A 26,122-nucleotide genomic window follows, 5' to 3' on the forward strand; every position below is an offset into this window, starting at 1 on the left:
TGAGTTGGTTTAAACTTATGAGGCTCGTATAAGAAATTAGGCTGCTGCGAAAAACTTCTAAGAAATTGGCAAAACATAATTCGGGATGCTTTGTTGCAGCACTTGTAGCTCAGGCTTCAATTGGTGAATGGAAATATGGAACCGACACATACGCATGATTTGTGTAGAAAACATAAGGAAAAACATATTTTTGTCCCAAATCTCTTGGTTATTCAGTAGGTGATCAAGTCATCCATCTTATTTCAGCATACATAAGAGATAAGAAGTCAAGCATTTTTGGCTTCGTCCTTCTTGTTCTTCTGCTCCGGTTCGCTCTCCTCTGCCTTCGCCGCCGCGGCGCTCTCCTCTGCCTTCGCCGCCGCGGCCTTCTTCCTGCTTATCTGCGCCATGCCGGCTCCTACGATGGCGAATAATGTGAACGCCGGGACGAAGACGACGTTGGGGACTAGGTCCAGCCTCAGGTTCTTGACGTACGGGATGTTTCCGCTGGCCCTCTTGCCGACGACGGCAGCCGCCGGCGCAGCGAGCCCGGCCATGATGAAGAAAGTGTCGTCCACCGACGCTTTTTTGACGTTCTTCGCCATGAACTTGAAGAACTCTTCCTTCTTTTTCTCCTCGTCCTTTTCCTTCTCCCATGTTTTTTTATAAAAATCCTGCATTGCACGCATGTCATGTTTAGCTCATCTATCTAGGGACTATATGTAAACTGCCGTCCCATGTTGGACAAAGTTTACATGAGATACAAAAACAAATGAACTATGGGATCACCTCAATCATTTCGCGTGGTGGAGTATCGAAATCTTGACCAGGTATTATAGTGTTGACATACCTGCAGCGATTGGGGAAGATGAGACCAGATCCAAAAGGAGAATTTCTTTAGACAACGGAAAAGAGTTCCGGCCTTTTGCATCATGTGATGCATACAGGATACAGCCCTCCCAAAAGGAGATGAAGCGCAAGATCGCGCGGAAGATTGAAAGTGCAGAACAGGATGCCTACTTGCAGAACTCGACGTAAGCGACATGGAAGTCTTCAAACTTGCCAGTCTTCTTGTTCTTGAAATGGTTTTCATAGGCATGCTTGGTAGTCACCGAGCTCAGTCCCGGGAGTCCTGAGGAGGATCAATTTTATAAAACGAAACGAAAAAACAGAATGGAACCACAATGCGTTCAATGTTTTAACATTCAAATGAGGTTCTGACAAAACGGAGAATGAAGGAATGCTCGAGAGAAAATTACCAAGCTTCTCGAGGGCACTAGAGGCAAGACCCATTTTTGGTCCAACGATAGGCAGGTGCAAGGAGAGTGTGTCCTAACAAGATGTAAGGGAGCCTAAGAGTTTATATAGTTGGATAGAACAAAAGGCGCGCAAGCTTGGAATGCATTCCTTTCCTTCCGTCTTATCATACTAAGGTTGTTTCTGCCCCTCCAGTTTGATTCCTTCCCTGAAAGTGAAGTTAGAGTAGCCTGGTTCTGAAGCTGCAGGAATCATTCGAGGGAAGATTACCACCCTGGCCTGTAGTTTCCTTGCCTTCTAGGCTAATCAAAATTTGGTCCAGCTGAAAGAGTATCTCCCCAGCTCTAGGAAGGTAAACGACTGATTTCGGGAAATTGTGAGGTTCCCAAATAGAACTCAACTCTTTAATCTGCCAAGACAGTCGTGTGGTAAATTAATTCGACAGCTAAAAGCAAAAGTTATAGCAATGTTCCTTTTTCCAGAAAATAGAAGGAGATGGGCAACTTACTTTTTACAGTGATCTAAAGCTAAGGGTCATAATAGACATGCTTTTTGGCACTTGTGTATGTTTTTTGCTTGCATAAGACGAATTGAATAATCATGCTTTAGCTGCTAAAAGAGAGATTCCTACTGTTGCTTCCTTTTTATGCCTGTTGGATGATAGTAGTTTGTGCTCCAAGATACATCATGGATTGCTAAATATTGCACTGGAAGCTGGATACTGTAGTTCACATAAATTCTGTTCTGATATAAATCAGAATGATACAAAAATATGCAGTTCTCCTGCGTATTCTAGAAAAGATATAAATCAGAATTATGGTTGTCTGTTCAGACCTTCTACTGCAAAAAATGGACTATATCAACTTAGGTTCGCTTCGGTACAAATATACAATTATCGAACCAGAGCATCATGTAGCAGTCAGAAAATCCATGGCAGTGTCAAAATGCATTACATGTGTCTATTTGTCACAGCGCAATGATGGTATCGTATATACACGGAACCATGGGAAGTGACAGTATGATGTGAATGTATTTCTACTTGTCACAGTTTGTATGTGCATTCTTGCACAGTGATAAATCTCAAGTGACCTCAGGCGTGCAAAGAAATGTGTCCTCTATTGATCTCACTTTCAATTCCTCCCTACAATATTAAAGGCTGAGCACACAGAAAGAATGCACATCCAACTATGTCCAGAAACAGGCATGAGTTAGTTTCATTTGGACATGGTGGCAGCTCATCACAAAAATGGAGTCGCCTCCCGCCACTCCAATCATAATAGCCGGATTATATGGCAACATGAAACGTTTTCAAGTCCTTTCTCAGGAACCATTATCGACCCAAGTAAAACCAACATCCTTTTCCAACCCTTTCTCCTTCATCACCTGCCGCAGTTTGTCAATCTCCTCCCACAAGCCAGCCCTTGCGTATAAATTCGACAGCTCAATGTAAATCCCCACGCTGTCAGGCTCCAATTCGATTGCCTTCTGAGCTGCCATTCTCCCAACCTCAACATTTCCGCAATCCCGGCAAGCAGAAAGCAGCGCGCCCCATGTAGATACACCGATTTCACCTCCACAGCTGCCCCCGGTGATCTCCCACGCCTTGGCCACCTCTCCTGCCCGACTCAGCACGTTGACCACACAACCATAGTGCTCCGATGTTGGCACCAACCCGTAATCTGCGCGCATGGATTCAAAGTACTTGAGCCCCTTGACCACCTCCCCAGCATGCTGGCACGCTGAGAGCACAGCCAGCATAGTCAGTTCATCAGGATGGACACCAGAAGCCACCATCAGGTCATACATCCGGATAACTTCCTTGCACTGTCCATGCCGTCCATACGCGTTCAACATCGCCGTCCACAACACAACGTCGCCTCCACCAGCATTCTCCTGTGCCAGGCCGAACACCCGCTCCGCGTGGCTGACAAGTCCGCACTTGGCATACATGTCCACAAGAGCGCTGGTCAAGAACATGTCCGACTCCACACCTCCCACCCTCCTGATCGCATGCCCGTGCGCCTGTACGCTCAGATTGGCATCGGCCACCTCCCCGCACGCCCTCACCACGGCTGTCATCGTGTAGCCATCAACCCGCAGCCCAAGCTCCCAAAACCTCCTCGCGAATTCCAGCGCCGGCGTCCAGTCCCCCGCGCCCACGTACGCGGCAAGAACGGTGTTTCCAAAAACGCCATTCTTGGCGGGACTTTCGTCGAACAGCCTGCGGGCGTCCAAGAACTGGCCAGACCCGCCGTAGGACGCGGCGAGCGCACAGGACACGAAGACGCTGCCAAGCCAGCCAGACTTGGCGGCGAGCGCGTGGAGCGGCTCCGCGGCGGTGGAGGAGGGGGTGGAGCGGAGGGCGGAGCAGAGGGCGTAGGAGTCGAGCGGAACGCGGCCGGCGGCGTGCGCGAGCGCGAGGGCCGGGAGGGCCAGGGCGCGGAGGCGTGGGTGCGGGGAGGCCGCGGCGGCAGCAAGGAGGGAGTTGAAGGAGAGGCGCGGAGGCAGGCCGCAAGAGGAGGAGGAGGCCCTGAGGAGCGCGGCGTGGAGGACGGCGGCGGGGTTTGGCGCCAACCGTGGCGGCGGCATGGAACCTGCCAAGCACTCGCGCTCGTCTGTGTTTTTGAACAGCCAGTCTGCGAATGCCGCAATAGTTCAGTTGGTTTGGTGCCTCCACACCCGTGGCGGATGCACCGGTTTATGGGTACTAGACCGATAGACGCGCGTTGCGCGCCTGGGTGTGGTAGGTGTAAGTTTTGTGAGCTGGAGCGAGGAGTTGGCGGATGTCTGTTAGAACCTGTAATCGGAATTAATGAAGCATGTAATCTGAAGGCATTTGGAAAATGCAGATTGATGTGCTCGTAATTATAGGATTGGTGAAGTCTGGGAATAAGGTTGGTACGAATTGTTAGTGCAGGTTATGTAGCAGGCTTAGAAAATAGTGGGAAAATGGAAGTAAATAAAAAGGTAAGAGATCATTTGGTTAAAAAAAAGGGAGCAGAAATGGTACTGCAGGTAAAGTGGCGACGTTTGGTGAGCACAATATAAGAGGTTATCTATTGGTTGTAGGGTATACATGATACAGGTGCAGACTATATTAAGAAAAAGTTTGAGAAGCTAATAGTCCCGAAATGCATAACAGAAAGAGTAGTTGGTTACCAGTGATTTATACTGGGTTGGTATCCGAAAGCACTACAGCTGAAGGTAAGCAAAATACAGTATGAGAAGGCTAGTTTTGAGCCGCTAGGGTCGGCCATGTTAAAACAAGCAGATGTAACAACATATTGAGGTGAAAGATTGTCTGCGAGTGGAAAATGTTGGTGTTTTGTAGACGATGAGCGGTGATGCTGGAGCCGATGGTCAGTTGGCACCATGAGTAGGGAACCTACATAGAACAGATGTGTATGTTAGAATTTTAGGTTTTTTTGGGTTCTGGAAGCAGTAATGTATTCACTATGGTACAATGGGTGCCCCCCGTCTTCCGAGGACCAGATACTTAACAATAGTCTGCATATTAGGCAAAGAGAAATGGTACATTACCTAGTTTTTGTCATTGGAGATGGAGAAGTCGAGTTTCCTAGCAGCACAATGTGGCTCTGCATCGGTGGAAAGGCTGCAAAGGGTTGATATTGTTTACGACCAAAGACTATACTGTATGGGGGGAGGGGTTAATGAAAGGAGCTTAGGAACAGCAAGGGGAAGCAATAAGTACCTTCTGGTGGTAGGGATGTTGGTGTCCAGGTTTTCAGTGCTTGGGAGGGACCGTTTGTGGGATGCAGATGTGCTACTGCTGGCCTATTTGAAAAAGGAACATTATGAAAGGCATGGAGTTAGAGTTAGGTTGTATTAAAAATTCTGGCAGATGTACGAAAGGTAAGTATACAAATGTGGATATGTATATGAGTGTGTTACCATGGATGCAGCCTGGCAAGTAGGTGTGGCCTGTGGTGGTGGTGTTGATGATGGTACAAGCTGCTGCACAGGAAAAAAAACATAAATAATATCGTAAGTTTTTACCGAATTGGGCTGTGGAACGTGAAATAGGTAGTTTAGTGTGGGAGGAACCTTTTCAGGAGACGTAGGAGGGGATTGTGTATTTAAAGCCGAAGTAGTACTGGATTGGTGGGCAAATGCGGTGCTGCTGCGGAGCTGAGCGGCAGTTGTAATGTCTTCTGATGAAGGTACTGGAGTGGTTGTTATAGGACTGAGGAGCCTGCCTGATAATCTTGCATGAATAGCAAGGGACTGGACTTGGAACGTTGGGTCAATGCTCTGGAGGGAGCCTGTTGTCATCTGTACAGTGGCGGTGTAAGTTTTCCCAATATGGCTTGATATTTCAGGCGGGACATAGGCTGGGTCAGCTTTTGATGCTGCAATGAGGACTGTGGGAGGTTTCCCAATTAGCTGGTGGCCTATCTTCCTGAAGAATATGAAGCGTGCAAGTCGTGGGTTAGTTTCTTGGGTTGTAGATGGGTCGGTGCCATAGTATGTGATCCTGTATCTGTAACATAAATTGCGGAGCAATATATGTAAGCAGAAGCTATGAGTGAATGAGGATAGTGAAGCTAGGTAAAGTAGCATGCAAATGGAACGCACCGTGACTCTGCCTGTGTGCTGGAACAGCGAGGACATTTATAAGAATCACCATCAGGATCAGTTTTTTTTCCAGCAGGTTCCACAGGACATATACCACCAGGATTCAGCAGGAACCAGGTCTTTGAGGAGAATAGTCACAGTATAAGTCTGGCCCTATAATATTGATATTATGGGTCAGGTGTAATAGGGTCGAACAGGAAAAAAAGAAGAAGCAAACATAGTAAGCAAGGGTTGCGATACCAAAGCATCATTGGGAATAAGATTGGTGAGGTTGTTGACTGTGGTAGGCACTGGGTTGCTCAGAGCAGGATTTCCTTCGAGCCATTCGATTTGGTGTGGTTGATTTGCTAGGCTGTGTAATGAGCATTATGCAAATAGATTGGTAATAGATGTTGTAGTGTTAATGCAGGTGTATACAGGATGGAAGTGCAGGTGAGATGGAAGTAGGTATAAAAGTTGGTGTAACCTGGTTCGTAGTGCTGTGATTTCAGGGATCGGTATATCCATATACCATTTTGTGGCGGAGATTCCTTGGAGGGCAATAGATCCTGCCAAAAGATGGCATCATATATACAGCGTTGGCTGAGCAGTAATGAGTGTGTTTGGAGGGATAGCGTATGGTAGGTAAGGTAACATTCATGATAACATAATATTGCACCTGAAAAAGTACCCACAGTCATACCAACGAAGAGCACATAAATTGGTGTGGTAGCTGATGCATCATGGAAGCGCTCGGCATCAAAGGACTGAGCTTGGTCTTGCCATAAAGTGACAATCACTTTGTGGCTGAAATGTGATAGTATTTTTAGTAAGTGAAATTAGCAAAAACGAAGGATATAGTGACTATGTAGTATGAATAACAAGAGTGCATGAATTAGGACCTGCCATCAGTTATATGAATGTTTCTTTTTAGTCTTGGGCCATTCTTAGTGTTCACTATGACGACACCAGCAATAGCAATAATTTTTCCAACAAAATCTGCGCACGAAAAATAGTTCTATGAAGATTGTACGCAGGAAACCACTCATAGAAGGTAAGCGTAAACGTAGAGGGGTATGCTGTGGTGGGGTAGGGTATATACCTGATAAAAGAACAGGTTTATTGACTCGCTGTGTTAGAACAGAATACGAAGCAGCCTCATATGCATATATTGGGAACTCTTGAGGCTGCGGTATAACCTCGCTAACCTTTGTAGTCTTGGTGAACCTCGCCATAATGTAATGGTCAATGCACTTGTAGGTCTTCTTAGATGGAGCAACTTCAAAGTAGCTGATATCATAGATATTGCCTTCTTGAAGCAGAAGTTTAAATTGCTGGAGCCAGCGTTCTGGGATACAACCCTCCATTTTGGTACCCTAGGAAGGAATATGAATGTTGATAAAGTACTAATGGAATGGATAAAACTGTATAAAGTAAAACATAGGATGACCAAATTTGAGGACTACATGTTGCTGTAGCAGAAGTGTGCAATGATAGGAACTAAGGCAACAGCAAGGATATTTTAGAATGAAAATAATGGAAGGATCATAGTACCTAAGCTAGAGGAGGCATATGGTAGGAAAACAGACATGATGCTACAGGGACATATACATTATTATTGAATGTGAATATATGATCGTTCCTGTGTGAGCATAATTAGCAGCACCTCAATAGCTGTGCATATTTTGTATATACTATATTCGGTTAAATTTAAGGTTGGATAGTTAATATTGTTTCCAATAATTGGTAGAATGCTGTAATACTATATTGTAGGCTTTCTTATAAAAGAGGTAAATATATTCACGGTATTGTAATCTGATTTCAGCAATCTGGCAATTCTATTGGAAGCAATAGAAGTTCTACTAATTATTGGATCAGTGCTGAGCAGAGGTAAATTTCTATGGTTACAGTGAAGTAACGTGGTGTTAACTCAGGGAACGGTGCAACTATGTATGACAGGGTTTAGTTAACAGCCAAAGTTATATGTTATTTGTGTAGGTAATAGTATGTCCTATAGAGCGATCTGGATGGGCGGTGCATATGGTTGGCCATAGATCAGTTATTAATATGTATGGGAAAAAGAAGGCTATTTATGATGATGAACAAGGAAAAGAAAAGGGAGGCTATGATTTCTAAATATTATTATTATTGAAGCAAAGGCTGGAAAATATGATGGTAAGGTACATTGTTAAACATTTGGAACGGAATGTAGGTGCTCTATGGACAAGGGATTACAGACCTCGTTATCAATCATTACGAAATCAACACGATACACCTTGAATGGTTCAGCCTGTTCCTGGCAGTCCCACAAACGTGCTATTCTGACTCGTATGTCCCATCTGTGGTGGCGCTGGGTGATTTCCCTAAGAGGAGTAGGCGCCATCTGCATTGTAGCAAAAGGGATTGGTAAGAGGATCGTAACAGGAGGCGGCATATAAGATGGTACTAATATACACGTACAGAGAGGGAAAACAAGGAGCGCACAACAAAGAGGGAAAAGGTATGCAGGGAATAGTGCACCAGTGTGGGTAGTAGGTAATGCAAACAAAGGTAGGTATAAGGAAAAGGAATATACACTGGTCTCTATATATAGGGGGCAGGGAGGATAAATAGTACATCAAATAATTACAGGTCCAAAAGTGATACAAAAGGAGCAGAAATGTATGTAACATAGTTGTACAGGTTAGACACGCTCAAGGACTTCTTTGTAAACAATATTTCTGGTTTGTCTTGTGGGGGAATCAACATTGTCATCAATAAGGATCCTGAGACCTTCTCGTGAGGTAACCCTTGATATGGCCACATAGAGCTGCCCATGTGAAAAAACAGGAGCTCAGAGATAGATGCCGACTTTAGAGAGAGTCTGGCCTTGGCTCTTGTTGATGGTCATAGCATATGAGAGCCGAATAGGATATTGGCGTCGCTGCAGCGTGAAAGGCCACTTGGGGCTAGCTGAGTTGAGGACAATTCTTGGGATACAGACTGTCTGGCCAATGTTTGTGCCGGTAAGTATGCGGGCTTCTAGCACATGATCACCAAGCCTGGTTACTATGAGTCTAGTACCATTGCAGAGACCAATAGATTGGTTAATGTTGCGAAGCAGAATAATGGGCACCCCTACTTTTAAGCACAGACAATGGTGTGGGAAATTGTTAACTGTTATGGAGTTCAGAAATTCTGGTGGATAAAGAATATCAACATCTGCGACATGGTCAGCTGTTTTAGAAATAGTGTCATAGCTTAGGTATTCTCTGGCTTCACCCGGTACTTGATTGAAGACAACATCATTGATTTCATCAACTGTGCTATTGGTTGGGCATACAATTGCACGAGCAGTAAGGTATGATGTGTCTGAATACATGGTGTCAAAGGAATCATAGGTGGAGTCTATAATTGTTTGTATATTATTATCGGAAGGCATGAACAACAGGTCATGAGGTATTTGCAGCCAGGTGGGATGTGCTTCACCAGGTTTTGTTGCCATGGGGACATCACCGTTACCAACATCTAGGACCCATTGAGCAAAAACAGCAAGGTTGTGTCTTTGGGAAGCTCCTAAAGCAGGATTTGTGAGCCTCATATTTGTGTAAAGCTTGAGGACCGTGATATGCTGCCAAATAGGTGACATAACAAGTGATGCACTCACAACATCAGACCTGGTACCCCTTGCAATAACAGGAAGGACCTGCCTAAAATCACCGCCTAGGACAACCAACTTTCCACCGAAAGGAACATTAGCAAGTGAAGGCTCATCAGCTGATAGGATGTCACGCATTGTGCGGTCCAGTGCTTCGAAACAACGTCTATGAGTCATGGGTGCTTCATCCCATAGTACCAAAGATGCCTTACTGATGAGGTCCGCAAGCATAGTCCCACGGCTAATACTGCATATACTACGCTCGTTTATATCAAGAGGTATTCTGAACCTAGAATGTGCAGTTCTACCACTTGGCAATAGAAGAGAGGCAACCCCAGAAGAAGCAACTGCTAGCACTATCTCACCTTCGGCTCGAAGTTTTGCTATAATGGCATTCCAGAGATAGGTTTTCCCAGTGCCGCCATGACCGGAGATAAAGAAGGTGCCAGGTTCTTTTGAAATAACAGAAGCAATAAGAGTGTCATAAATAGAACGTTGTTCATGATTTAGTGTAGAGGCTAGGGTACTGGACTGTTCTGCTAGAAGGGCTCTGTCATATGTTAATTCTTCAGCAATCAGCCTATTGCTATATGCATAGGGTCCAGGAGTTTCTTCAGAAGAGAGGTTGTATGAAGACAAGTTGACACCAGACTTTGAAAACAGAACAGTTAGTTCACTGAGCAGTTGTGCCTGTAGATGACAATCTGGGATAAAATATCTAGGATTGCCTAGGCACAAGCGGATTCGATATGCTATATCATCAGCAAGATGCCTCCAGTACTTGGCAAACAACATTTTTGCATTAACAACATCACAGAAAACCAGAACAATAAGGAACAGGTGTCTTAGCTGGTATGGAGATGCCCATATAATAGATTCATCAAACAGCATATACCATTCGTTGTCATCACCGACTAAGCCTCTAGCTTGACATGCCTCTCTGAAGGTATCATATATAATACCGTTGTATGTCCTAAGGCTGGCAAAGCTTGTGGCACCAGCTACAACCATAAGAAGCATTCTCAGATGAAATAGTTCACCTGTGCTCGGGTGCACGTTATAGATGCGACCAACCTTTGGTGACCTCTGTCTTCTAATCCAGGATTTCCTATCAGGATCCCACCTATAATAGGTAGGGAATTCACAGTAAGTGAAAGGCATTGCAGATGGATGGGTTTGATTGGTTGTAAACCATTCAGTTAATGTAGTCTTATATCTGTGGGGGTTTTCAACAATATCTTCAAGATCAGCTGACTCATGGAATATTACAATGTTCATACCAGGCATGTGGACAGCTAGCCGTTCAACTGCAGGCATACGACCATGTATTTCAAAACCTAGTAATCGCCACATGGCTTCACAAGCTGACAAATACCTACATCTTATATGGTCTGCTATCTCATCTTTGTCTTCAAGCTGAGGTGTAGCATCTGCAGAAGCACTAACAAAGGCAAATGTAGCCTTGTCATGTCCTTTTGTGATATATTTGAAGAGGTACTTGACCAAATTAGTCTTGTTGCACCATTCGACATTGATATGTGCTTGATATTTCTTCAAAATGGCCATATTGTACGGCACAACCCATCTGTTATCAAGGTCGTAACGGCCTTTCCTAATAGTTAGGCCATTGTTTGCGCGACGGTACAAAGGAAATCCTGCCTCATCAATAGAAGTCTCAGAATTGAAAGATTTTGGGAACCTCTTGGAACAAACACTTTGTTTCATACATGAGCAACGAAGATTCATAGATCCACATGGCCCATGTACCATAAATTCCTGTACCAGGCCGTAGCCAAGGGGATCAGATTGTGGATTTGGAAGCTCCGCAGATATCAGCGTGTCAATGAAAGATGGGAATGGATCTGAAGAATGGGCAGCTAGCCACACAAGTATGTGCACATGTGGCAATCCTCTTTTCTGGAACTCAATAGTGTACATATCTGTACATGAAGGAACCAAGATAAGGCACCAATGAAATAAGCAGGTAGAATTTAGATGGTAAGGAGCATGTATGAAAAGAGGGAAGAGTGTTACATGCTCGAATAGGCCCGAAGGCTGTGCCGCCTCTAATATCAGCAATGTACTCATCTAACTTCATATGGAAAACACGTGTAATCACATCTGACCGATCTGTGTGCTGCTGGCCTGGTTCATATCTGAGAGCCTCAGCGATTTCTGGCCATTTGGGGTTACAGGTGAAAGTGGTGAATATATCAGGAGCTCCATACTGACGGCAAACAGCCATTGCATCTTGGTAGTTCATAGCTAGGTAACGGGGGCTGCCCACATGGCTAGACGGAAGTATCCACTTGACCCCTATGCTCTTGCCACCTGAAGCACCCTGTCCTAAAGCATCAGTAATGCCTTGATATGTATCAGAACGTAGAAGGTCCTGGTTGAAATAGAAGAACTGCAATCTGCTAGCTTCAATACATGAATAACAGTTGACTATAGCTTGATCAGAGAGGCGGCCACAGCATGTGTATGGATTAGTTTCTCTTTGGCGGTAATGAACCTGATAGCAGTAGAATTCTCTCATTGTAACATCCTCACGGCCACCAGTAGGTGAATTAGCAGTTGGGCGATATTTAATACCTAGATGGAAGCTCCGCTCACTGTATGGGAACAAAAGCGGATATTGCAGGGACATAAGTGATGGATTCAGAAGGCTAACCTTCTGTAAGTAACCAGGTTGTGCGTGGACAACGAGATCAAAGTCACAAGCTTCTATAGTAAGGTCAGCAACAATGAGAGTAGCCAACTCAGGAACAGATGGGAAAGAATCACGATTTCCATGTTCACCAGCAGCGGCAAGGAGGCGGATGTGCACATCTGGAGATTCAGGAGAAAAAATCCGATCACGTGCCATCCTGAATTTCTTCACTAAAGGATTATATTGGTCAAGCATATGGATAAGATCTTGGACAATAGCTGGATCAGGTTCATCACGGTCAGGTCCATCACGCTCAAAAATATCTAGTCGATTCTGAACCTCATTGGAAGTATCATACACATAGAGCTGAGCAAATTGAGGACGTTGTCCTGCAGGGGGTAGCAAAGAACCTATTCTATGATGTACAACACCATTTATCCTGAAGACATATGGGCCATCACCAGTATTGATTAATTTTTCAACGGTGACACCAAGAGAAGTGAAAGCAAAAATAGCGTTGTACTGTCTAATCATCCGCATAAATTTATTGGAGCGTGGGCCACGGTTAAATCCTATGAGTTTAGCAAGTGGCATGGGCCAACCAGTATGCTGAGGCAAAGAAACCCGGCCGCCACGACAACAAAGATTGTAGACTATCCTGTGATGCCTCAGAGAGCTAACTCTTTGACACCGTTCCTGATACCAGAAAGCTGCACCACATGCAGAACATTCATAATCTGGACCACCATAATAAGAACGGCCAGAATATGTCTCTATACAAACCAACAAGGGAAGAAAACAAAATCTGTGAAAGGAGATACATGCAGTGAATATCATGGATACAAGGAAAAAAGAGTCAAGGATAGACCTCTCAGCATAGCCAAATACTCGGGTGGTATAGCAATCATGACCAAGGCAACCACTATGGAGGAAAGGGAGGCTGAGAAACAATAGAACCCGTAAGAGAACATAGCATGGAAGACAAAAGCTGGTGATCAGGGTACAATAATTGTGTCAGACAAACACATGAACCTCGTTTAGCGGCAGCCTTCCGCTCTCTGGACAGTTTACGTTTCCGCCTGTTTTGTGCAGTTTGATGAGAGGGCAGCAGAGGACAGAACTGGTTGCCTAGGGAGGAAAGAAATAAAAAATCCTAAAAAAAATAATCATATACAGGTATAAAAAAGCTAAACACATGGAGTAAAATTTGGTACCGGATACACGAACATAAGGTGGGGGAGGCTGCTGTGAGAAGATGGTATTGGCACCTAATAACAGGAAATACATAAGAGCAGGGATTTAAGAAAGTAAGATAGGGATAGTACCCAGGAAAGGATTAGATTAATATCAAAGAAGAAAGGAGCAGTACTGGGCACATATGTTGGAGAAATAGCAGTTCTGGACAGGATAGAGGAAGCTGGTTCCTCAGTAGGTGCCATAGCATGGGCGGATGCATGTGATATTGAGACCGATACATCAACAGCTGAGCACAAGTACTAAGGAATGAGTACAGTAGGTAAAGACATAAGGATAGGCTATATTACAAAACAAAGCCAGAAGCACACATGACTGTGACGAAGGGCCAGGTGCAGGCTCTGCAAAGAAAGAAGCAGAAACTGCAGCTACACCAGAGGGGTCAGCAGCAGGGCGTTTACCGCGCCGGACCTCCTGGCGCCTCAGCCTGGCCTGGCGATGGTCGCTCATAGGCAGCGCAACACTACACCGAAATATCGGCAAAACAATAACAGACAATGCAAAACAAAGTAGACCAGGCACAGGAAAAGGGGAAGGCAACATATATAGAAACGTAATAGGGGTGTAAGCAACGACATAGAATAGAATGAACATATTTGATCAAAAAAGCTAAGCCAACCTATAGCAACAACAATCAAGACAACTGAGATGAAACACAGAAAACACGAACAACAGCATTATAATCATCAAGGTAAGCGGCAGCAAATAGACCCGAGACCATCTAAAGGTGTGGACTACAACATACAGGAGGCTAAGCAGGTAAAGGTACGAAGATGAGCAACAGAAAGTTCAATTGAAAGCACATCGGCGGTAAACCTACGAGGGATGACCGCGAAAAATATATAGCTGGGTACAGAGAGACTTACAATTATAATATGACGGATTTGGAGGCACAGGACCGGCAGCAACAACTCGTTGGCGAGATCAAAAAGCTAAGCCAACCTATAGCAACAACAATCAAGACAACTGAGACGAAACACAAAAAACACGAACAACAGCATTATAATCATGAAGGTAAGCGCGAGGAAATAGACCCGAAACCATCTAAAGGTGTGGACTACAGCATACAGGAGGCTAAGCATGTAAAGGTACGAAGATGAGCAACAGAAAGTTGAATTGAAAGCGCATCGACGGCAAACCCTCCAGGGATGACCGCGAAAAATGTATAGCTGGGTACAGAGAGACTTACAATATCAGGGATTTAGAGGCACATGACCAACAACAACAACTCGTTGGCGAGAGGCGGAGAGGTCCGGCGGAGCTGAAGGAGAAGGCGCTCGCGAGTTTGATCGGGCGGGGACACGACGAGGAATGGCTGGAGGAGCGTGCTACGACCTCTCTCCTCACTGTTCACGGTTGGCAGTTGTGTGAGGGGAAAACTGAGAAGGACAACGGGACAACTTTCCTCCTTACCTTCAACGGCGTTGGTAGACTGGATGTGGGCCGGAGGTTGGCAGACGCCGCCGGATTTGGCCAGAGGTGCTGCTTCGATCTCACTGGATTGGCGACGGAGAAAAAGAGGTAAGCAGTGGTGTGAGGGGAAAAGAGAGAAGGAGAGACAGGGAACGCGGCAGCCCGTCCATGGCATGCGCACGGAACCGGCACCAGGCGGGCATCACGGTGAGACAGCGTGCAGCCACCGGGACCGTAGAGGCAGAAGGAGGGCGCACAGCCGGTCGGCGTAATGACGAAACGGGGACACGCGGCGGCGCAGGAAGACACTTTCGCCGGCTGGGAGGGCCTGGGAGCGCGAACTGGGGACACGCGGCTGCGTCCGCCGTCCATGGCCAGAAGGAGGGCGCACAGCCGATCAGACGAAACGGGAAGTGACCGGGCGGCAGCTGGGAGGGCCTGGGAGCGCGAAACGGGGACACGCGGCTGCGTCCGGCGTCCATGGGCAGAAGGAGGGCGCACAGCCAGTCAGACGAAACGGGGACACGCGGCGGCGCGAGAAGACGCTCCAACGGCTGGGAGGCCCTGGGAGCGCTCAGAATCCACGGGGGTTTATATATCTACTATACATAAATTGGTTTCAGGCAGTTTTCTAACCAACTAAAATTTGATACTCATCTATCTTAAATTTAAAAATTATAAAAAATACTTAGAGAGTGAAGTTTATTAAACCCAGATAATTACATCAAAATGATACAATTATTCTCAGAACACTCCTGATCTCTATATAGAAGATGCACATAAAAGAAAAAAAAGACAAAAAACACCGTAAAAATAACAACAGATTTGAGAGTGTACGAGCAACTACAAAACGAAGCCCTACGAACTGACTTGCAGTCATGCACAGATGATGAGATGAATAATCAATCAAATAAAGTTACTGAGCTGGATGAATATAGCCAATTAAGGCATAATTTAGAACACATGGATTTTACGTTAATTTCGTAGGAAATAGTTGAATTCCTGCATGAATTTGGAAAAAAAAAACTCCCGTGTTCCAAATGGGGCCTGAAAAGATGTGCTGTTAATTTCAGTAGTCATGGAGCCCGTCGCAAGTTTAACTCACCAATAGTTACTGTATAAATCATACATGTAATCCCATTTCAGATTATGCAAGGACTAGCACTCCTCACTCCTTCAGACAATTTTATTGCGATCAATAGTATAATCAAATCATACATATAAGACTGTACATGAAAGAGAATGGGAAGTCTTCTTTACCATTTTGACCTCGACCTCTCATACTTCTCTATAAATACTAAATATTTACCTCGAAACCTATCTCCTTGCTGCTCACAACACATAACCTGGATGCTAAAATCAGAAACATCAACATCACATGGCACGCTAAGAAACAAAAGAAGAAGAATCGCATGACTACTGTACGGTATCTTCCTATTTGCTCCTCCCTAATTTTGCTGCGCCACAATTCACAAAGCTTGAGGATTTGGAACCCCCCTTGGGCTGGGAATGTTGCTCATGCTCGCGGTCCGCAGGAGCTTGCGGAATTCAGACAGGCTTATTCTCCCATCTTTATCGATGTCGGCCTCCTCCAGCAGTGGCTCAATAGACCCCTTTAAGCCAGTGTGCTGCATCTTGAAGGAAAATCTCAATGAGAATACTTTTATTTTTTGTTTCTATGGTGCGATTATCAATATTTGTATAGGTGATTTCCCAGGTAAGAGCCTTTACATGTTTTATCATTATCAAATCAAAATGCTGAAATAGCCAACTATAACATGCTGGTCTAGGAATGATGCTATAGATCCCTGATACACGTATTGATATGGAGCGTGGACTAAACCAAGTGACAATCTGGACATTTTTTTTCTTGATTAGAATATCATAGGGCTTCCATAGACAAATCGATTCATTCACTGAATATGAGGAACCAGCAACGGTGATAAGGATCATCTAAACTATGCGTTGATTGATGGGCAACATGGAAACAAAATAGGAATAGATGATCACCATTCTAAGCTCCTCTGGAGTAATGTATCCATCACCATCCAGATCAAATTTGCTGAAAGCAGCTTGGCAGCGTAGGCCCCACCTTTCAGAATCAAGCTCGGCCATCTGATGTATATGGAGAGTTGCTGCAACGAACTCTTTGAAGTCCACGAGACCATCAGTGTTGCTGTCGATCTACCACAGAATAAGATCATAGTTTTAGATCTATCCTCCAAATAAGGTGAGCTACTTGCCCAGAAACAAAGGGGGAAAGCAGAAAATTGATATAAAAAAAGAAGGCCCAAACTTACTGCTTGAATAATCTCAAGCACACGGGGGCCCTTCAATCTCCAAGGAAGATCCTTTGCAAGGGCCTGTTGAAAGAAGCCAAGATCATTAGCATCTCAAAGGAACTCAGGACCAAAGTAAGACATTTTCATCAAGAAAAACTAATAAACTTACATGTCGCATTTCCTCGATACTTATTGATCCACTTTTATCAACATCAATTGCATCAAACTGATCCTTCAGATCCGCTAGCTCTTCCTCATTGAGCGTACTCGCTAAAGCCTGAACATGCCACAAGACAATACTTTAAGGAACATAATGAGCAAATGATAAAAATAATTCTGTGACCACAATTATTACCCTAAGTGCAAATTGCTTAAAACGGCTGTACTTGACAAACTGACGCATGTTGGATAACACAGATATGTCAACAGGGATCTCGGATGCTTCTCCTCCTTCTCTAACCCATGGATGTGCTAAACATATCAAGAATAATCAGAATCAGTAAAGCTGACAGATCGACAAATGATGAGCGCTTCACTACTTTTTCTACATAATCTAGACAACACAATGCCAAAATGTCAAAAGTTCAGTTACAATAATTAATTATTATTCTTTGAACCATAAGATTGCTGCTATATAACAGCACACGTTAACACACTATATCTTTCTGTTATCAAATAGTTATCCATGATCACAGGGAGAAAAGTACAACAATAAACCTACAATACTTTAGCTCATTAAAATATTACAGGGAACTGAATAACTTACGAGTGTATATTTATTTTATGTGACTTCTGAAACTGGAATGCAGCATCTTATATCCTAAAAGTTTATATGATTTTCTCTTAATAATTTAAATATGTCCGAATAATTTGCTATGCAAGATAGAACGGTCATATGCCTTTTCATATTCACATTGTCATCATTGTAGATTGAAGGCATATTGTATGTACAATTGTTTTTTTGGTCGCAAGCTGTATCTGTGTTCTAAGTTCTCACATAGAAAAGAAGGCATGGTTTAATAGCAACTCTGAGCACCATGCCTAGGGTATTAAATAACTGAAATTATCTTTAAACTTACAGAGAGCTTGAGCAGCTGTTAGTCTTGCCCTTGGGTTCTTCACTAGTAACCTCTTAACAAAATCTTTAGCGCCTGGACTGATGCTCGACCAAGGCCTCTTACGAAAATCAGGCTTGTTCCTTAGAACCTAATTATAAGAAGTGAATAGAATGAAGATCACATACACCATTACATCATGTCCTTGCTGATTAAAATGCACAAAGATATTTAAATCGCAAGAAAAATGATGGCAGGTGGTAGATGGAAAAAGGAAACTATATTGCTTAACAGCTTTTACAGGCTGAATGTAACATCGAACATCCCTGTATGTTTGTTTTCCAAATTAACTAGAAAAGTGGCATTCCATCATATGGTATCAAGAGATAATTGGGAAAAAAAGCAAGATTTTTTGTTTATTCAGTGACACTTAGAATATTAAGACAGAATCAGTAGGTAACAGTAACGTAGTTTGACTGAGACAATGATCTCAAAGGTAGCATACTAGTATAAACAAGTGAGCCAGCTGTCTGGAGCTAATGCAACTTGCCATGTCCGAAGCTAATTCAAGGATTCAAAATTCCCAGTTGCTACGCCAATGGCTATGCATCTTCAGACCTCAAGTTGACTAGAAGGGGACGCCCTTTTTACTACTTACTCATATCTTGGGTGCACCATAAAGAAATTTGTGCGACGCTGCACATTACATATATAAAAGATGGTGGGTAACTGGGTATTGTAAAACTGAACAACCGCATAAAGTGACACTCTAGCAGCTAGTACAGAAATCACTGAAGGGCAACTGACCAAATAGATAATTGCCTTACTGCGTTAAAAAGATAGTAAATTATGTTGCCCGGCATCAACAAATGGTTAACAGGGTAATACTGTTATATTGTGCAGAAACAAAATGCAGATAACACTGTCAGCACACTGAAAACACTAGGCACTGGCATGGCATTCTCACCAAGCGCATTTTATATGTAAGCACATGGTATGCAACAGTTGTCAACTTACCTCCTTGAATATACCGTCTTCTGTCTTGTCCCAAAAAGGTCGCCTCCCACAGAGCAAAATGTAGGTTATAACTCCTATGCTCCAAACATCTGATTCAGGGCCAGACCGCCGTTTCAATACTTCTGGTGCAACATAATAGGCACTGCCGACAATATCATGGAACTTCTTCCCTACAGCCATGCATTTTAAACAATGTATTGGTCAGATAAACTGCAGACTTGTCATGTCACGTTCCAGTCAGATGCAACAGTTAGCATATATATAAGATGTACAAGAGCAAAGGACCTCAAGCAGGTACCTGGCTTTATGAAGTCAGACAAACCAAAATCTGTTACCTTTAGCGGCGAATCCTCCTTATTTGATTTGAAAAGGAAGTTCTGGGAAGGAAAATAGGTACAGTCTTACATGACCTGAGAAGTAGTGACTAGTGAAATATCACCAAATGCATACTATGTGCAAAGAGATTGAAAGTGTTCTATTTCTACCTCAGGCTTCATATCTCGATGAACTAACCCACGAAGATGACACCCAGCAGCCACCTTGAGCATTTGGCGAACTACCACCGCAGCATCTTTCTCACTATAACGGCTATTTTTTCTGTGCAAAGGAAAATGTCATTTAAGTAATGGACCTTGTACCAGCAACCAGAAATCAAACAAAACAGACAAACGAAATCAAGCAATCTGATCTTACAACACAAAAGTCTAGAAATCTAATGACACAAAGAGAGAGATACATGAAACAAGAGATGGAGAATCTATCTGATCTTACTTTGCCAAAATCCGGTCTAATAGTTCACCACCCTCACATAGTCTGCAAAAATTGAAGAGGGTAAGAGTTGGTTCTGGAGCATAGGAACATTGATTTGAAATCACATGATCATGTATGCCCTTCTTAGCTATATTTCAGAAGAAAGAAGCTACTAGGTCTTGACTATCGGTGAGTGTGGTAGATGATGCTATATACAGTAAGAAGTGCATCAAGTTGACAACATGGCGTACAACAAGGCAATGAAACTACAGAATGTGATATAGTTCTGAATATTCAAATTCAAAATGTAGATTTGATAGAACAGACTATACATCCATCAATTATGAAAAATGAACAAAGAACACAACTGGTATAGCCATAGGGTGGTTAATATTTAGGATTTTTTTGTTTGGGATTTGGAAACAAGATACATATGGTGGCTGTTAAAACTATAGCAAACGGTCACTGTAAAATCTGCACAACATCAAATACTAGATTTAAATAAAACAAGGCTGTTGGGTAAGTGTTCAATTCATTGGTATGTTCCATAGTTAGCTGACACCAATAGCAGGAGCTAGTATGGCACTACTTACTCCATCACAATATACACGTATGAATCATCCTCAAATGCACTGTAGAAGTGAACAATATTCTCATGTCCTTTGAGTTCTTTAAGAATCTTCACTTCTCTTTTCACATCCTCCACGGCAACATGACGTTTCATCTGTTATAAAAAATCGTAATGTTAATTGCCTCAAATCACATTCTGTAGATGACATCGGGTAGACAATAAGTAAAGGCAATAAGGCATAATAGTACATGGAAATCATCTGACGCTCCAACTGCCTACTTGGATGAATAAAGGTTGAACGACACAACAGCTGGACAGGATTAGATTATGATTTGTCAAATTCAATGTCTTTACTCTATTGTTTTCTTAGTATCCCAATGCGTCCTGATCTAATTGAATTTAAACAGATTATAATAATCTAATTATGCAAATTTGTTGATGCATAATTGATTATTTTTGCCACATTCAACGATGACCACTTGGTGAGAAAAATATAAAATTGTCATCTGTGTGCAACCTTGAGGCCAACATCTCCAAGAGAAGCACCAGATTAACCCAACAATGCAAATCTTGCAGCCTAAACCACTTAAAAAGCTATGTATAAATCATAGTCACAAAAGATGTACCCAGCTTCTCTCTCCAAAGCTGAAATATTACACAAAATCATCAATAAAAATCACCCCAAGTCTTCTATTTTTATCAGCCCTGGTGCTCAGATTGCTTTGCTTATCGATAACAGGCCTAGTTTTTGCACAGTTTTTTTGACAAGGACATCACTTGGTCAACTCTCTTGTCACAGACAAAATGGCCCATATTTCCAATGTCGCTATAACACTAATTTTCTAAAGATACTCCCTCCGTGCAATAATACAAGGCGTATTTTACAGTGGCCCAGTCTTCAAAATTAGACTTTGACCATGGTTTTCTCACAAAATATATCATTTATAGCTACAAAACCAATATAGTGTGAAAGCATTTTGAAATATAAATCTAGTTGTATAGTTTTATACACTAGACGTACTTACAATTTAACTAATTGTTAGTCCAAGTATACAATGATTGACTTTTTCAAAATAAAACACACCTTGTATTCTTGGACGGAGGAAATATTATTGAAGATTCAGCAAAGTTGACATTTTCTTCCAGAGACTCAAATTTTCAAAAGACTAATAAAGGAATGTTGACACTTCGACCAAAGGTCCAAAATATTTGATGAAACAAAAAACGTGTTGATTAGTGTACCTATGAAAATGACATTCACCTATAGTATGAAAGCCAAGAAAGCGTTGTCCACTGCAAGTTGGCAATGGGTGTCTTTCCTGACTTTTTCCTCAACAGGAACTTTCCAAGCCCAACCTTACAAGGAGCAAATCTTGGTGATCCAAAATGAACACCTAGAGGAGGTTGAAATCCTCTCCCAAACAGAACCAAAACATCAAGAAATGAAGCCAAGAAGACAACAACAAGAATCACACAAAATTGTGCCCCATATGAAATGTGTTTTGCACAAATCACTCACAGTTTCAAATAAGATGCAACTGTCATGTCACACCCGTGTTTTTCCCTGAGGTAAAAAAAAGAAGTCATCAGAAATCCCTCTCTTTGTGTCCCATCCCCGTGACCCGGCGCCACTCACCGTTGCATGCGCCAGGGCTCTGCTCTGCGCCACATCGCCCGCCTCATTGCCGCTCGTCGCAGCCATCCTCGCATCTCGTGCTGCTCCCTTGAGCCCCGCTCCTCGCCTCGTGCCCTGCACCGCCGTCGGGCCCATGCCGTCACTCCCCTATAAAGATGAACAGTGTCATCTTCCTCCTGCCTCCGCACATCACAACCTCTCTCCCTCCCCTCCACCCAAGCAAAGCACCACCGCCGCCATCACACCGGAGCTCGCCGCCGGTGAGCTCCACCACTCCCCCCCCCCCTCTCTCCCTTCGTACCCGAAACCACCCGAGAGCCATACTTTAGCCGCCTTCCTGCCGTCGCCGGCCGTTGCTTTCTTGCCGTCGTCTTTGCCGGCTAGATCCACCCCTGCCCGGACCGGATCCGGCCACCACTGCCCCGCCTTGCCGCTCGTCGGAGTCCGTCCCCCCCCCCCCCATCGCCTCCACCATCTCTCCCTCCACCTCTCGCTCTCTCTGCTCGATCTGCCCGAGCCAGCTGCTTCTCCCTCTCCCTTATCCTCTCTCCCCCTCATTGATAGGTGGGCCCGCCCTTTAGACAAGCCGAGCCCAGCCTTGAGCCAAGCCGCCTGCAAAGCCAAGCCGAGCTGAAATCGGAATATTCCAAGAATATTCTGCTCTTTCCCTTTTTCTGATTTTCTCTCCTGATAAAACTTCTAAAGCCTGTTTCTCCTCCGTCCTAACTCCGTTTTCGACGATTTTTCCACTGATATTCATCTAAGTTCGAGATCTACCCAATCATGTCAATTTCATAATTTTTGTAATTTAATAATTTTAATATAATCATTTGATTGATTTCTTGTGTATGCGTTTTTGTCGTTTGTTGCGTTTGTTAGAGGAAGAAGCGTTCGAGGAAGACCCAGATGATCTGGAGTTTGAAGAAGGAGCGAACGAGGACTTCAACGAAGGCAAGTCCTACTCCGTTGATCATGTTGATCCTATGTTTTCAAATATAACCCATAAAGCCATTGTTTCAAATTATAGGGATATGCATACTTAACTTAATAATTGTAATTTTAAAAATATGCCAATGTAGTTATGACCTAGCTTGTTTATGTCAGACATTGATATTGTCACCTTTATTCCACCCTAAAAGGTCCCCAACATCAATTATAATGATTGTTTGAATGAATACTTATTTACTAGCATACTTAGAATTTATTTGCTCAAATGAAAGAACCAGGATAATTACATATGTTAATCATGCATTTTTAAACAGTGTGAAGTGTTGTATGCTTGTGTGTGTGTAAGATATGTTCATGAAAACTCTAATGTATTTTTGACGGGGGTAAGTAAGGTACCCTACAAAGGTGGGAATTACCTTAGAGCAAGGTTCACCTTTGTGGTGTTATTGTTAGAAGACACTTGTCTCGATCGTATAAGGACCGGTTCGCTGTGATATTCTACCTAATATTCAATCGTACAACCACATGACCTGAATGGGCAAGACTTAACATAACCACTTCAACTTAGTTCGGTACCCACTCGGAGGTCGGTAGTGGCAACGGGGATCAAGAGAAGACTTGGGTAGTGCGTAACCCACGGTCCGACTGGTGATATTGTTAAGGCTATGCCAGAGCCTTGGGATTACTAAGTGGTCCTTCTCGTGAATATTCTAAGACCCCTGCTATCTTAATGCCCCGTGAGTGGATATTGTGGCTATGTTGTGAGGACGTTGCGTCTCGTTATGACAATTTCACTAGTTGCTAAGGTTAGAGTATGTGCATATCGTATGGGTAAAGTGTACAACCTCTGCAGAGTGTTAAACCTATCTGAATAGCCGTGTCCTCAGTTAAGGACATGCTATAGTTCGGTCACAATGATTAGCTTTTCGGCATGTGTATCTCCTTGGCATGTGAATGACCAGTGTAACCGTGTTTTCAAGAAGTGTTGACTATGTGCCTGGAGTATCCCGAACTGTGTCCACTGACAAAAGAAGTGTGGGAACTAGCGGGATGAAAGTATCTCCCCCATGGACAACAACCCCATAAGCTCAACTTATGTGTTCTCTCAAAAATGTTTTAAGAAAGTCTTTGCAAAATAAACCTTATATTGAAAACTAGTTTTATGCAAAACCTAAAGACTCTACAACCTTATCCTTGATCTACCTTTATACATCTAATGTCACCCTTTGAAGTAGGACTTGTTGAGTACCTTATGTACTCACTCTTGCTATATATGGATTCAGATGATCCAGAGGCTGACTTCGTCAAAGGTGAAGATGAAGAATAGAAAAGTTAGGTTTCCTTCGCACTCAAGCTGCCTGTAGGGCTTGAGTCGTTTTTGTATTGTTTCTGTTGTGCTGTGAGACTTTGTTTATTTATGCCTACGAGCCTTTATTGTAATAAACCATGAATTGTACCCTAACATCGTACTTGAATCGATGTATGTCTATGATATCTATTTTTATTGAAAATATGTGCGTACTAACTACTGATCTAGGGTTTGATATGAGTTGTACAAGGTGACCCGAAGGAGAGGTCCGACATATCATTTCGAAATTAGTACGATAAAGCGTTTCCATGAATAGCCAACCGGAAAACATCTTTACCGTTTCAGACAGAGATACGCCGGAAGTGAGGTATTGAGCTGGAGGGCAACTCCTCGTTCCCAAAATAACCCAGCTTTAGTGCCAAACTAAGGGGCATCAAACGATACCTCCTGAGGTAAAGGCAGCTAAACATGACAACACTAGAAATGTGGAACAAACAGGCAGAGTAGGACCTCGGTGTCATCAGAACCACATGCTAAGCAATCATCGTCTCGAGCTAACATCTGAACACCAAAGATTTGCCGAATCAAGCGACCAAACCACCAAAACGAACTGGAAATGTGACTAATTTGCTCGAGCTAAACACCTAAAGCTACCGGAATCATTCCAACTGGAACTAATTTCATTTCCAACGAAACACCTAAACCTCAGAACAAACAAAAAATCACTGATAATTTCCTTCGGAACCACACCGAGTTCCCCTCGAAGCCTTGAAATCCAGACAAAGAGCACCAACTCGATCGACCAGACCACTCGAGACCACTACTTAAAGGTCGCAGCTTTACCAAGAAGCAACCAGACAAGGCACCGAGAGCAGCATCCCACCTTGGCCTTGTCGATGCGCTTGACGGCGACGCGGTCCCCGGAGCCGCGGTCCGTGGCGGCGAAGGTGTACCCGAACTGGCCGTGGCCGAGCAGCCGCCCGACCTCGTACCGCGCCTCGAAGTCCCTCTCGTAGCCGAACTCCACCGGCACCACCGGCCCCTTGCTCCCGCCTTCCGGAGACGCGCCGCCGCGGCGCTTCTTCCTCTTCTCCTCCTTGGACGACCAGCGCTCGCCGGCGTCGTCGGCGGAAGCGGGGGAGGAGGAGATGCAGGCGCCCATGGGTGGCCGGGGTCTGGGGCTGGGAGCTAAGCATATGTGTGCGCGTGTGGGGGCGCGCGGGCGAGGTATATAGGCAGGCAGCAAGGCCCGGTAGGTTGGCGCGGTGGGGTGGGGAGGGGAGGAGGAAGGTGGAGAGGAAGGTGAGGCAAGGGGAGGCCAGGGAAGCAACAGAGAGGGGAGAGGGAGGGAGCTGCTGGTCAAGCGGTCAAAGTGCCAATTGTCAAACCCCTCGCACTCCTTCAACCTTGTTTATATTTTGTTTGATGTATGTTTTTGGTTTCGTGTTAGACTATTTGAGCACCATATTTAGGTATGTTTGTTGCAAGTCCAAAGGGTGTGTAAGGTTTGTTTGATTGTTTGAGAGGTAATCTTTATTATATAGAACGTGAGTTAGTTCATATGTTATCTTTTTTTTTTACTTTTTTCATATCTAATAAAACTCTTTAAAATTCGAATAATTTAGTCATTTTTATATCAATATTCGTCCTTATTACTGACTACGGATACGAATCAGTTTTACTAATAAAAAAATATGAAGAAAATTAGCGGATAATTTTTTTTTCGATTTCTTTCTAAAATCAAGCTATAACATTGCTCTCGACGTATTCGTTCAGCGACGTTTCC

At 43.8% G+C, this 26,122-nt stretch overlaps 5 protein-coding genes across 9 annotated transcripts; all 5 read right to left on the reverse strand.

Moving 5' to 3' along the window:
* Positions 1–96: 96 nt before the first annotated feature.
* Positions 97–1,499, reverse strand: LOC133922757 (uncharacterized). Its single transcript, XM_062368226.1, has 4 exons — positions 1,239–1,499; positions 1,000–1,111; positions 769–829; positions 97–653 (listed from the first exon to the last, which is right to left on the reverse strand). Exons 1-4 carry the CDS (start codon positions 1,270–1,272, stop codon positions 267–269), a joined length of 594 nt encoding a protein of 197 aa, XP_062224210.1. The 5' UTR covers positions 1,273–1,499; the 3' UTR covers positions 97–266.
* Positions 1,500–2,556: 1,057 nt separating this feature from the next.
* LOC133923270 (putative pentatricopeptide repeat-containing protein At1g56570) lies at positions 2,557–3,825 on the reverse strand. Its single transcript, XM_062368675.1, has one exon. The coding sequence runs from the start codon at positions 3,823–3,825 to the stop codon at positions 2,557–2,559; it is 1,269 nt and encodes a 422-aa protein (XP_062224659.1).
* A 488-nt stretch (positions 3,826–4,313) lies between these two features.
* LOC133922761 (uncharacterized) lies at positions 4,314–6,861 on the reverse strand. 4 transcript variants are annotated; one of them, XR_009910535.1, is made up of 7 exons: positions 6,299–6,861; positions 5,833–6,184; positions 5,302–5,737; positions 5,149–5,211; positions 4,949–5,031; positions 4,777–4,849; positions 4,314–4,621 (listed from the first exon to the last, which is right to left on the reverse strand). XR_009910535.1 is itself a non-coding variant. In XM_062368239.1 (4 exons), the coding sequence occupies exons 1-3, from the start codon at positions 5,866–5,868 to the stop codon at positions 4,870–4,872; spliced, it is 792 nt and encodes a 263-aa protein (XP_062224223.1). In that variant the 5' UTR covers positions 5,869–6,861; the 3' UTR covers positions 4,314–4,621; positions 4,777–4,869. The 4 variants fall into 4 exon arrangements, 2 of the variants coding, with proteins under 2 accessions (XP_062224223.1, XP_062224222.1); XR_009910534.1 differs by having other exon boundaries at positions 5,833–6,861; XM_062368239.1 differs by having other exon boundaries at positions 4,777–5,031; positions 5,302–6,861.
* Positions 6,862–8,644: 1,783 nt separating this feature from the next.
* LOC133923271 (uncharacterized) lies at positions 8,645–12,635 on the reverse strand. The gene is made up of 2 exons (XM_062368676.1): positions 11,483–12,635; positions 8,645–11,388 (listed from the first exon to the last, which is right to left on the reverse strand). The coding sequence occupies exons 1-2, from the start codon at positions 12,633–12,635 to the stop codon at positions 8,645–8,647; spliced, it is 3,897 nt and encodes a 1,298-aa protein (XP_062224660.1).
* Positions 12,636–15,927: 3,292 nt separating this feature from the next.
* LOC133922760 (calcium-dependent protein kinase 4-like) lies at positions 15,928–25,699 on the reverse strand. Of its 2 annotated transcripts, none has more exons than XM_062368236.1 (12): positions 25,220–25,699; positions 20,466–20,596; positions 19,894–19,935; positions 19,608–19,719; positions 19,421–19,499; positions 19,123–19,292; positions 18,130–18,256; positions 17,406–17,521; positions 17,220–17,327; positions 17,069–17,131; positions 16,779–16,952; positions 15,928–16,402 (listed from the first exon to the last, which is right to left on the reverse strand). In XM_062368236.1, the coding sequence occupies exons 1-12, from the start codon at positions 25,496–25,498 to the stop codon at positions 16,238–16,240; spliced, it is 1,566 nt and encodes a 521-aa protein (XP_062224220.1). In that variant the 5' UTR covers positions 25,499–25,699; the 3' UTR covers positions 15,928–16,237. The 2 variants fall into 2 exon arrangements, with proteins under 2 accessions (XP_062224220.1, XP_062224221.1); XM_062368237.1 differs by having other exon boundaries at positions 15,928–16,396; positions 25,220–25,696.
* Positions 25,700–26,122: the final 423 nt, after the last annotated feature.

Source organism: Phragmites australis, chromosome 6, assembly GCF_958298935.1.
Source record: "Phragmites australis chromosome 6, lpPhrAust1.1, whole genome shotgun sequence".
In the NCBI taxonomy this organism is placed as follows: domain Eukaryota; kingdom Viridiplantae; phylum Streptophyta; class Magnoliopsida; order Poales; family Poaceae; genus Phragmites; species Phragmites australis.

Coding starts and splice junctions, on each gene's coding strand:
- LOC133922760 (XM_062368236.1), bottom strand. CDS start 25,498: ATGGGCGCCTGCATCTCCTCCTCCCCCGCTTCCGCCGACGACGCCGGC. Junction 19,936..20,465: donor TACGTGTATATTGTGATGGA/GTAAGTAGTGCC, acceptor CAATTTTTGCAG/ACTATGTGAGGGTGGTGAAC. Junction 17,132..17,219: donor GTATCGAGGAAATGCGACAT/GTAAGTTTATTA, acceptor TTCTTTCAACAG/GCCCTTGCAAAGGATCTTCC.
- LOC133923270 (XM_062368675.1), bottom strand. CDS start 3,825: ATGCCGCCGCCACGGTTGGCGCCAAACCCCGCCGCCGTCCTCCACGCC.
- LOC133922761 (XM_062368238.1), bottom strand. CDS start 5,868: ATGTCCTCGCTGTTCCAGCACACAGGCAGAGTCACGGTGCGTTCCATT. Junction 5,032..5,148: donor CTTGCCAGGCTGCATCCATG/GTAACACACTCA, acceptor TTTTTCAAATAG/GCCAGCAGTAGCACATCTGC. Junction 4,850..4,948: donor AACATCCCTACCACCAGAAG/GTACTTATTGCT, acceptor AACCCTTTGCAG/CCTTTCCACCGATGCAGAGC.
- LOC133923271 (XM_062368676.1), bottom strand. CDS start 12,635: ATGATTAGACAGTACAACGCTATTTTTGCTTTCACTTCTCTTGGTGTC. Junction 11,389..11,482: donor CTTCGGGCCTATTCGAGCAT/GTAACACTCTTC, acceptor CTTCATGTACAG/ATATGTACACTATTGAGTTC.
- LOC133922757 (XM_062368226.1), bottom strand. CDS start 1,272: ATGGGTCTTGCCTCTAGTGCCCTCGAGAAGCTTG. Junction 1,112..1,238: donor TAGTGCCCTCGAGAAGCTTG/GTAATTTTCTCT, acceptor GATCCTCCTCAG/GACTCCCGGGACTGAGCTCG. Junction 830..999: donor GCTTACGTCGAGTTCTGCAA/GTAGGCATCCTG, acceptor CAATCGCTGCAG/GTATGTCAACACTATAATAC.